Raw genomic sequence first — 12,148 nt, 5'->3', positions numbered from 1 at the left:
AGTGAAATCAAACATTCGGATCACACCCTGTTGGCTGGTTGCAGTATAGGTTATAAACCCGTCCTCTCATTGTACATAGTTGTTATCAGGCTAATATATTTTCAAGTTTTCCTTTTTCTAATAAATTTGCTTTTAGTTAGTTTACTTGATGTGGTTTGGCATCTTAATTGTGTGGTTGTGATTGAGGTTGCGGGAGTCTGGGTGGGACCTTGATTAAGTAGCTCCGTACATCTCACAAATCACTACTGCACAGATTCTGGCACCAAATGACATAAGTACAAGATGGCAGTGGCCATTTATGTGATGGCTTTATTTGGAAAGAAAGAGAGATAATTATCTGTTTCAGATAAAGACTAACACAATTGTAGCGCAACTCACTGAAGATTTCACTTTGAAAGTGTTGCAAGAAGCAACATAATATAATTCTGCACAAATTTGCCTCATGCACACTTTTCAGTGAATCTAAGAAATGTATTGTAAAATCCTGAAATATATAAGTATTTCTCATGGCATTTGGATTTGGGTTTGACTAAAACTATACACAGATACAGGCGAAATGGACTGCTAAAATAGTTTTTAACAATTATGTGCCTTTTAAAACACCCACTTCCCTGATTTCCCAGAATGCCACATAATAAATGCAGATGACAGGCACTAATTATTTTCCAATTAAAGTGACTACAAGTATTTCTCTTTTCCTTCCACTGTTTCACTTTCACTCTCTCTCTCTCTCTCACACACACACGCACGCGCGCGCGCATGCACACACACACACACACACACACACACATTTATGGTAACTGGGATGTAATTAAAGGTCCCATGACATGGATTATTTCATTTTCTTTAAATGCTTTTTAATGTTTCCTTAAGTGTATTTATATCGTTAGTATGATTTTTACATTTAAAATTTAGAAATAAAAAGCATTTTTATGTCCTGACATTAGCCCTCTGGCTTGAATGCTCTGTTTGAAGGGGCGTGTCTGCTGTGAGACTCTGAGTAAACCACAACTGTTGTGATTGGCTGACATCTTTGCATTCGAAATGCATATTACATGTGAACCCCTCTCAAATATATATATATAACAGCTCCGGAAAAAAGGGAGCATTCTTTGATCGCTCTCTGTAGTTAAATCACAATTTAAATTACAGATTTGTTTCATGCTACTAAGAGAAACAACGTGAAGTTGATCGTTTAGTCACTGGCTTGATTCACTGATGCATAAACAGTATTAAACGATTTAGAAAGTCAGTCTGTGTGAACTTGAATGATTAGCTACACATCAGAAATAACAGATCAGGCATTAATGAACACTGTTACTCACTGTTTGTGCCGGTGCTGTCGAATCCATATCATAAAAGTCTGTTTGTAATGCCTGTGCTGACATTGCGACTGAATTATATGTAAATATTTGGGCGGGCAAAGCAGAGAAAGGGGAGGTAACAATTCTCGTTACAACGTCACAACGAGGAGATTCAAGATCAGCCTGTTTGAGCTTCCATTTTCTCAAAGGCAGAGAAAGATAGAAAAATCTCAATTTACACCGATTCAAATTTCTAGAAACTTGGGGAGCATATACAGGCTAGGGGAATTCATATTAATGTTAAAAAACCTCAGAAAGTGAAATTTTCATGTCATAGGACCTTTAAGTAAGAGGAGAGTATTATGGCTCATGCTTATATTTTGAACCACTGAAATCTGTAATAATTGACCGAACAGACTGGGCATAATAGAAGAGACACACACAAGTAAATCAGCAGATAACAGACATATTTTCAGCCACAATCATTACAATAAAATACTATAAATGATTGCTGAATGTCCAGTCACTCTAGTGATGGCATTTGTAAGGTTTATAAATGTAAATATTGCAAAAATATTAGAAACTGTGTTATAAAGTTCTTATGAATGGATTATAAAGGTATATCTCATCCTGGAACAATGTAAGAAGTTTTCAAATGCAGTCTGAATATGTGTGATGTTTAACAAAACATCATACTAGCATATTTTATCAAATGACTGTTCCACTATCATCACTATTGGTCAGTAACAGCCACATAACCATTTAGGTAGTGTTTAAAGCTACAGTTGTAAGTAATACAGTCTTTCTAAACTCTTGCCAGTTTCATGATAATTTAAAATGTAAATTTAAATTATGATAATAACCAATAATAATTACCATCTGAAATGCCCTGAGTTGTTTGACCAGCCACCAAATTCTCCCAAAAATACTTCTCATAAGTGGGTACATATGGTTTTTCGTGAGCCAAACAGTCATCCACAGTCCACTGCAAATTTATACTGACATCCCAAATATGAGTCAAAGTCAATCAAGGACATGTTATTAAAAATATTATTATTATTATTATTATTATTATTATTATTATTATTATTATTATTATTATTATTATCGTTATTATTTATCATTGAATATTATGATTTACTTTCAAAATTGTCACATTAAAGAATACTATAGATTGAGTTAATTTGGTATAACTATATCTGTATATTTATGTGATTTTTTATTTTTATTATTTATTTATTTATTTTGTATATAAAATGTTGATGACTATGATCATGATTAAGGAATAGTTAATACCTAAAAATGTTAAACTTTTCACTAACCCGCTTTTGTAATTTAAACATTCATAATGTATGTGGAATACAAAGGGATCATTTTTTTGTAGACATACACACAATTTATTTTCATCACACATTTCCTTAGTGACCGTTTCCAATAGTGACCATGTCTGTCGAGCTTCAAAAATACAAGAATACACACAAACAAGTATAACATGACTCATATGGCACATATTTATATCAATACATCAAAACAATGTCATGTTAGGTTAATCCAGCTATGACGGCATTGACGTTGATGAAGCATTTTTTAATCAGGAAGTGAACACATTCTAGATGTGATCAGAAGAAGATTGGCAAGGTTGTCAGTGAATAACAACCTAAACCCTTAATTTTTTGCTAATGCAATGTTTCTGTTTTGTCTCTTTTTGTTTCAGACTATCCTCATGCCATAACTATTTTGTCTCCGTGTTCGGGTTCTGATAAGAAGCAGGTGTTGAATTTCTGTGCTCAGAGTGCAGAGGACCTGCTCAAGTTCGTAGAGGACCTGAAGGAGTCCATCGCTGAGGTGTCAGAGATGGAACAGATACGTATTGAATGTGAGTGGGCTGTTCATGTGTATAAAAGGATACAGATGTATTAATTTTTCATGCGTAGCTTATCCTGCATTATTTATGTTACAGACATGTTTGATACCTCAAAACATGCAGATGGTTAAGAGGAGTCTGCTGTTACTTTTCTAAGCAAATGGTTTTCGTCTGACTGACAAAACCCTGTGCCATATATGTAGAGAACAGAATATCATAGATTTGTGGGTGGTTCTTTTGAGTTGAGCTAGTAAGCAATGAAGTGAAAGGATACTTTTTTCTTTTTTTGCTTCATGATGTGAAACAGCAGTCATATCTTTGAATATTGGACAGTGTTTCAATGGTAATACTTGGTAATGCTGCCCATTTGCTGGGTAAACAGAAGTAACCCAGTTGTTGGCAGCCACAGTAAAACAGATGCAATTCTAAAATTATAAGTTACTTCTAGGTATTACAACACTGAAGTAATAAACTTAGTTGAAATTTAACTCAATGTACGAACTAAATATTAATGAAAGGATCCTTAAGAAAATTTATCAATATATCAACAAAAAGCTGAATTTAAACTGTTTTTTATGACTGATTACCACTAATTATTTAATTTAATATTTAAGCATCATATTTCAGTGTAAATGCAATTATTAAATCCGAAACATCAACCAAAAGAAGATAAAACACAATGCACCGCTTTTCAACCCTACTTCTGTTTACAAATGTAAAGGCTGCTTATTCAACCTGTCCTCCGACCAATACGCTTGTATAGGTCGTTTGTCCAAATCCCTGAAATACGACCCAGCAGAGCGTATACTACAATTGCGCCCTATAGTAAAAGGTCGTTTTCATATTAATGTTTTGTACTCTTTCATTTGCCCTCTGGTTTGCGTTTCGTGTAGCTCAGTTAGTAGATTATTGCGTTATACCTTGATATGTAATCATGCTATCATGGGTTCGATCCCAGGGAACAGACGTGCGCGAAAATGTATATGCTCAAAAATCATAATTTAGCATGATTTCTGTGAGGGTTAGGTTTAGGGGTGGGGTTAGGTGTGGTCATTCAAACGAATAAGCCACCTACAGTATGAAAATATGTAGGAAATACTGTGAGATCGGTGTAAAACGCCCACACATTGCATTTAAATAAACGTGCGTTTTGATTGGTAATGACGTTATACGTCAATTCATGACGACAGACGCAACGCGAGACTGTCATTATTTTTGCTCCCGCTAGAGGGGCGCTTAACTTTAAAACGTAAATATAGGTCGTAATAAATGCTTGCACAAACGACCTATATGGTCGTTTTTTGTTGGAGGACAGGCTGGCTTATTGGACCAGTTATTTTCTGGGTTTAAAATCTGCTTTCTATTGTCATTTTGCAGTTTTGGCTGCTCTACTGTTTATTTACTCAGCATTTTTGCAAATATGGTGTGTGTGTGTGTGTGTGTGTGTGTTTGTCCTTTCACTGAGCTGTTCTATGATGTTCTATAATAAATAAAATGTTTCATTCGCACAGTGCTGTCAGGCTTTCAAACATCCTCTGAAGGAACTGAGAAGGAAAGATATGGAATAAGGAACAGAAAAATTTGTTTTCGTTTCCATGAGGGAGAAAGACAAAAAAGAGACAGAAAGAGAAAGAGAGTGCCAGTGGACATCAAATCATGCATACTGCTGAGGCATGTTGGCTTTCATTACATTCTGTGATAGAGAGGGAGCAAGGGTCCATTGGTATGTTCATCTTTGTCAGCAGTTCCGCTGGGAAAAGAGAGATAAGCACCTTTACTCTCTTTAAGGAATACAGCTGTTGGTGAACTGAGAGCTGTCATCTACACAGCTACACATCTTTTATTTCGACATAAAGTGACTTCTCTTTACAATCCAAGCCTGACTAAATGCCATTGTGCAATGATATGTCTGCACACATTTTGTGTCTTTGTCTTTATTTTAGCATTGGCAAATAAAGGCAATCCTCATTTGAGTTAATTTGTGTTGAATTGAACCAGGTAATTTGATGTCCTGTTATCCGAAGGGGCTCTGGAGGGTTTTGCGTTAGATTGATACTCTCAGTTTTACTCTTTTTAAATGACAGACATGTAGAAATAATAAGCTGATGTTTCCAGTATAGTACTTCAAGAATAAAAACATTGAATAGACGAAAATTGCCCAAAATAACATTACATTATGTTATTTTTGTATTTTTTTTTGTTTGTTTTGTATTCCAATACTTATTTTTGATTGGATAATAATAACTATAATAACAATAATGCTTACAATTACACAATTATGTTTAACTAATCTTACTTTTTTTTCTTAAATACTTTTTTATTTTATTTTGTAATTAACTTTTAAACCAACATAAAACTGTAATTGCAAACAACTTGAGAAATTGTATACATTTGGATACATTTTTATTTCATTATTTTGATACTGTTATTATTATTATTATTATTATTATTATTATTAATTATTATTATTATTATCATTGAACATATTGTAAGTCATGAATCAACATGAAAACAACATTAAAATTAACACCTTCAAAAAGTTAAAGTGGTAGTAAGAATAAATACATTTCATTTATTTATTTAAATTAATTTTACTGAAATTATGTTACATGCATAATTATTTTGTTTTGATTTGCTGATTTCATAGCCATTACATGAATTTTTTTTTATTATTATTATGTATTATTATTATTATGTATTACTACTATTATTATTATTATTATTATTGTTGTTGTCTATAAATCAACATGGATGCCAATTTTATTATTTTATTTTGTTAAACACCCTCATTATTAAATGTGCTACTGTATATTATTTTCATTTTTCTGTATGCCTTTATCTGTAGGAGAGATTTTTCCCTCATATTATCCTTGAATTTACTACTGTAATAAATATGTTTAATAAGCATGCTGTGTTTTTAGTATCTGGATGATTGGTTGTAAGCTATTCTTTGAGCACTCACAGGTTTGTATCAATGCTTAATCTGTCTTATAGTTTCATTGAATCAGAAGGCATATTTCCCCTAAAAGAGTCTTAATGTAGAGCCGGAGCTTTCTTACAGTTCTTTTGGATGAGGGAAAAGCTGAGGGAAAAGCTCTTTTGTATGTGTGTGTGTGCGTGTGTGTGTGTGTGTGTGCGTGTGTGTGTGCGTGTGTGTGTGTGTGTGTGTAGCATAGACCTAAAGTTCTCCTGGTCTCTTTTCACTGTATTTTTAGGGGAGTTGGAGAAACAACAGGGAGCCAAAAAGTCACTCCATAAAGAATAACGGGACTCTTGAGCTGAGGGGAAGACAAGGTTCTCCTTCTGGTACAGTACATTAAAAAAAATACACTCAGACACACATTTATCTGCTGTATGTGATAGGACCTTTATTCAACATCTGTTTATGCATTATCCAGCAGGTTTTAGAGAATGTGCTATACAGTAAATAATAAGTACAGTACCAAATTTGAGTTAAGTTGCTTGAAGGTTTTTTTCTATTACTATTTTTTTTTTTTTTACACATACTGTAGATACAGTATACAATCTTGAATTCAATGAGAAATTGAATGGAAAAGAACACAGGAGTCCTGAAACATTTAAAAGCTGAACTTTATTCAACTCGTTAGTTTACGTTTTTAAGGTATTTATATTTTATTTATTTTCTTTCAGCTGGGCAAGTTAATGCGTTATTATTGCGTTAACACATTAATTGATTAATTATGATAATTGTTTAATGTGCCTTAATGCAGTTTTTTTATGATATAAAAGTCCTTTGCTCACTGGCTCTGAATACACATACAGACAAATCAAGGGGTCACAGGAGGGGATGCTCTCGATAAAATGATTTAGGCAAAGCATCAGCATTCACAAACCACTGTCCACTGTTATTTTTAACATAAAGAATGCTACAAGCTCTTAATGGGAAATAGAAAGTTTACAATAGCACGTGAAGAGAGCAGAGAAGGTAGCAGGTAGACATTCAAAAAGCCCTTTTTACCGCCGCACATACTGCCGCCGTGACGGTGTAAAGTGCATTTGCAGCTTTTGACCGCTAAGTGGTGCTTTAACCACAAGTTATCAAACAAGCGCCTCACAGCACATTTTTGCAAATAGACATCAGTTTTGCCTCGCTGATGTGTTACATTTGACGGCTTCTGTCACGGAAAATGAAAGATATAATATATTAAATATGTAATATTCACAGATGAAAGTTTGGTACTTATGAAGTTATGTGCATTTTTTAGAACAAATTCAAGCAGGATAAATATCAAGCCTTTGCCTGAGCCTGTGCTTATATTTTCTCTAAGCTACCTGTTATTAAACCAAATTTAGATTTGATACATTTAAAAGGTGTGCAGTATTGTTTATATTATATGAATTATGTCTTATATTATTCAAAAGAAATTGTGGTTTACTAATTGTGGTGACAGATAACTTCTTGGGAAAAATACATGTTCATAATACATAATTTCGTTCACATTAATTATGCCTAATTAGCCTAAAATAAGAAAAGAATAAATTAAACCTGCACGATTTAGCTAAATCTTTGAAACTCTAAAGAATGGACGGATTAATAAACCGTTCTCACGATTAAACTCAAGTTCTCTCATTATAAACAACTTAATGCACACGATGTAAAAAAGAGCTTCATTAACTGACAACATAAGTGATTTTAAAGGGAGCCTTCTTTACTTGCTTTTAGTGCTTTTTTTAGTACCTTAATGCTGTAAAGACTTTTATTTTATTATTATTATTTTAATACTAACCCATCATGCATCTAACCATCCACTCGGTGTGAAGAGCTGTTCAGATTAAAACTGGCAGCTCCGCAGTGAGTCAGTGGACAGAGCAAGTGAAAATATATTTTCTAGTCTATATTTCCATCTCATAATGCCACTGGTTTAGGATTTTTTTTTTTGTTATGTAACTTATTTGTAAATTGAGCAGTCACTGTCTGTGTCTACACCGGACGCGAGAGTTGTCGTGCGAAAAGTCTGTCTAAACTTGAAGACATCACACTACAGTGTCAAATCATCTGAACGTAGTGTCAGAAACATTATTGCTAAAGAGATTGCGTGTGAATGTGCTGTATCTGTTTAAATCATGCTTTAACCCGAAAATAATCAGTAAAAGAAACAAAATCCTTAGCCTTTAACATCCCGCTCGACTCTTGCAGTCATTATAACCTGATCAACCCATAGCTAAATATGTGTAACATGAATTCTTGCTGAATATGGCAGTTATATTACGGGCTGTTGGCATGAATTGTACTCGTGATGGAGGCTCTTGAAGCGAGTGAAAACCACAACGCTCAGACCCTTAATATCCGCTCCTCGCTCCAGTCAAAATCACCCCGCTTCACTCATCCTTTGCTTGGCAGCGTGTCTCTGTCAGACTCGCTTGGGAGGGTTGAGCCACTCGGAACTACTGATGCCTGAGTGGAGCGTCGGTGGATGAAAACAAACTGATGTAAATTACAAATTCTTACTTTTAGCTGAATGCCCTACTTGCTTTCAAATGATTTAATGAAAAACATAAAAATAAAATGAGGCTGCATTTAAATGTAGGTAGGTGTGTAAAGTATGTGCAAGATTTGCACTGCACGTGTGATGGTAGATGTGCAGCTTTTATTCTTATTTATTTTATCTTCATTACAAATCTTGTTTGGTTTTATTTTGGATAATTGCATGTAAAAATTATTTACATTGTAATGCATATCCAACATGTAAATGAATATTCATATTCAAGTATTTGTGCTAAAATTATTAATGCGCATTAAAGACAGGGCACATTAATATTCAACATTCAACAATCTGTGAATGTTGCATTACTCTTGCCAGCACTGTGAATTTCATCTTGCAGCCGACAAGAAAACATTTGTTTATTACTAATCATCTCTGAGTTTAAGAGAAAACGCCAATGAAAATTGGCTAGTTGATTAACATAACTGAGCCACTCCCATGCCGACGGGTATAAATAGGGCGACAGGTGCATCCACTCATTAGGTTTTACGCTGAGGAGCCAAGAACGTGTCCCGGCAACAGCGAATGGTTCAAGGTTGTGGCATGGGGACATAACGTCTCCGTTCCCTCCATCAGGGAACGAGGGTTACGTACGTAACCGAGACGTTCCCTATCTGTCGGTCACTACGAGTTATGTCGACCGACAAATGGGGTCCTGTGGAAAACGCCACAACCTAAACCTCGTCACAACCCTGTGGCGCTGCAATTGTTGACAAGCCCTGGCATGCCACAAAAGTTACGCTTAAGGTCGTAACCTTCCCAAAGCCCCTGCGCAAATTCACTGACCTTGGTACCGAAGGGGCCAAAGGGTTAGCACATCTCTGCTGGAGAAGGCCATGCTGCTGTTCCGCCCCCATAAAGTTAATGGAAGGGATTTCAACCTTCAGAGAAAGAATGCTTCAAATCTTCCCTATTTGTTCTTTCAGCTGGCAAAACAATGGGGAAGCGAGCCTTAGGAAAAGGTCGCTATGGAGACCACATCCTACCCGTAGGGAGGTGACATGTGGATATACCGATATGGACTGACCCAGGGGCAGTACTACATATGGAAGGGGTCTCTGAGGCAGGTCCTACCTTGGAGTAGGTATGGAACGGCTGCCAGAAGAGACTGACAGAACGGGTCTGTCAAGGGAAGACACGGGTTTGCCAAGAGGGAAACCTTACCGTGGAAAAATACACATATGGGATTACCCGTAGGGAACCAAGCCATATGAACACCTAGCCCAGTACAGGGGCTGACCGGGACTCCGGGCATGCTAACTGACCCTCTTGATGGAAGTGAGCGCGATCAGGAGCGCTGTCTTGATAGACAGGAACTTAAGCTCGACTGAATCCAGTGGCTCAAAGGGCCCCCTCTGAAGTCCCGCCAGGACAATAGAGAGGTCCCAGGAGGGAATCAGGGGTGTCCTAGGAGGATGTAACCTTCTGGCACCCCTCGGGAACCTAACAATCAGGTCATGCCTCCCCAGGGACCGGCCGTCTACTGCATCGTGATGGGCTGCAATGGCAGCCACATACACCTTCAGGGTGGAGGGTGACAGCCCACGCTCCAACCTTTCTTGCAGGAAAGAAAGCACGACTATGACTGGGCATCTCCGGGGGTCTTCTCGGTGAGAAGAACACCAATTCGTGAACAGACTCCACTTCAGAGCATAGGCCTGCCTCATAGAAGGGGCTCTAGCCTGAGTGATAGTGTCTACCACCGCTGGGGGCAGATCACTTAGGTCTGCTGTGTCCCGTCCCGTCTAGGTCTGCTGTGTCCCCACATGTGGAGGTTCCAGAGATCTGGATGCGGGTGCCAAATGGTCCCAAGCCCCTGAGAGAGGAGGTCTCTCCTCAGGGGGATGTGCCAGGGAGGGGCTGTCACGAGGAGTTCCGAAAACCAGGTCCGGGTGGGCCGGTAAGGTGCAACCAACAGGACCTGTTCCTCATCCTCCCTGACCTTGCACAGTGTCTGTCATGCAGGCTCACTGGGGGAAACGCATACTTGCGTAAAGCCCGAGGCCAGCTGTGAGGCCAGGGGGGCCTGGGACAGGGAATAGTACAGCTGGCAGTGGGAGGACTCGTGGGAAGCAAACAGTTCTACCTGGGCTTCCCCGAATCGACTCCAGATCAGCTGGACCGTCTGGGGATGGAGTCGCCATTCCCCGGGGAAAGTGAGCTGTCGTGAGAGCATGTCGGCTGCACGATTGAACTCCCCCGGGATGTGGACAGCACGCAGCGACTTGAGCCACGTCTGACTCCAGAGGAGGAGATGGCGGGTGAGTTGAGACTGAGTTGAGACATTGAACTTGGGGGGTCGCCGGGCGAACTGAATCGCGTAGCCGACTCGGACCGTCCGGATGAGCCAGCGTGATGGGTTGGGCAGCGAAAGCCAAGCTCACAGACTCCGTACAAGTGGCACCAAAGGGACAGTCGACATACCCGCAGTGGTGCAGCGATGGGGAGTCGTGTCGGGAGACCCAGAAGGCATTGCGTCCTGGGTCATCACAGCCACACTACCGTGTTCCCGGAGGAACGGGCCAGAGACGCGAGGAGAGGCGTTATGTCTCCGAACCGCGACCTCTCGACCGCTGCCGAAAGGGGGCGTCGTGGGTGAGAATGAGGAGGCAGTGCGTCGCTCATTGTCAACCCACGAGCCTTGCAACTTGGAGGAAAGGGAAATTGCTCTTTCATTGAAAAAGTGGGTGCCACTGGCCATTGACCAGCGGCGGAACAGAAAGAAACATAACTGAAGATTTTCCACCCGGCCCTCCCCCGGGGGAAGGAGTGGCGCTGTCTTCGCCAGCTCCTGAAGAGCAGATTCCCACATCTCTGAGTTGCCCGTGTCAGGGCCGTTTAGTCGACTTCTTTGAGGACTTCGCAGAGAAACCAGAATGGGTAGTGAAGAGGGGGTCTGCTCCCTTCCCTTTAACAAAGGGGAGACGCAATCACAGCGTTGCCATGGTCACACACGCAGTGCGTGCATGAACCATCCACGAACGCGCCTTCAGCGTGCTGAATGCCCAGACACGGAAGAGAGCGAATGTGGCCGTTGTCAGAGAACAGGAAACGACCGCATCCAGAAGGACGTGGATGAAACGGCGTCTTGAAAAAGACACGAATCGTCCGCGATTTGCTCTTTTAGGAAATCTGCTCTCTTAGTTGAAGCGCCCAGGGGAATCGCTGAAAGGGACACCGCTGTTTGCGCCATACCGCCAACCAGAACAGCTTCCCGACACAGCAGATTTATGGCTTTGTGGAGTATAACAGCTTTCATACAATTTCATTTCATTCTTGGCTCCGAAGCAAAAATCTACCCGTCGGCACGGGACTGGCTCAGGTATGTAATCCACTAGCCAATTTTCATTGGCGTTTTCTCTTAAACTCAGAGATGATTTGCCTCCCAAGTGAGACCCCATTTGTCGGTCGACATAAACTCGTAGTGACCGACAGATAGGGAACTAGAAAAATCTTTTGTGGGTGCAGACAATTTA

General features: G+C 39.2%; 1 protein-coding gene across 1 annotated transcript in view; it reads left to right on the top strand.

Moving 5' to 3' along the window:
* LOC113048251 (IQ motif and SEC7 domain-containing protein 3) overlaps positions 1–6,577 on the top strand; it is a 198,298-nt gene extending 191,721 nt beyond the window's left edge. The window contains 3 exon segments of the mRNA XM_074559827.1: positions 3,019–3,180; positions 6,384–6,424; positions 6,426–6,577. Coding sequence (XP_074415928.1) covers positions 3,019–3,180; positions 6,384–6,424; positions 6,426–6,488 — 266 coding nt within the window. The 3' untranslated portion in view covers positions 6,489–6,577.
* Positions 6,578–12,148: the final 5,571 nt, after the last annotated feature.

This window comes from Carassius auratus, chromosome 29 (genome assembly GCF_003368295.1).
Source record: "Carassius auratus strain Wakin chromosome 29, ASM336829v1, whole genome shotgun sequence".
Taxonomy (NCBI): Eukaryota; Metazoa; Chordata; class Actinopteri; order Cypriniformes; family Cyprinidae; genus Carassius; species Carassius auratus.
This window is presented reverse-complemented; position numbering and strand designations above follow the sequence as displayed.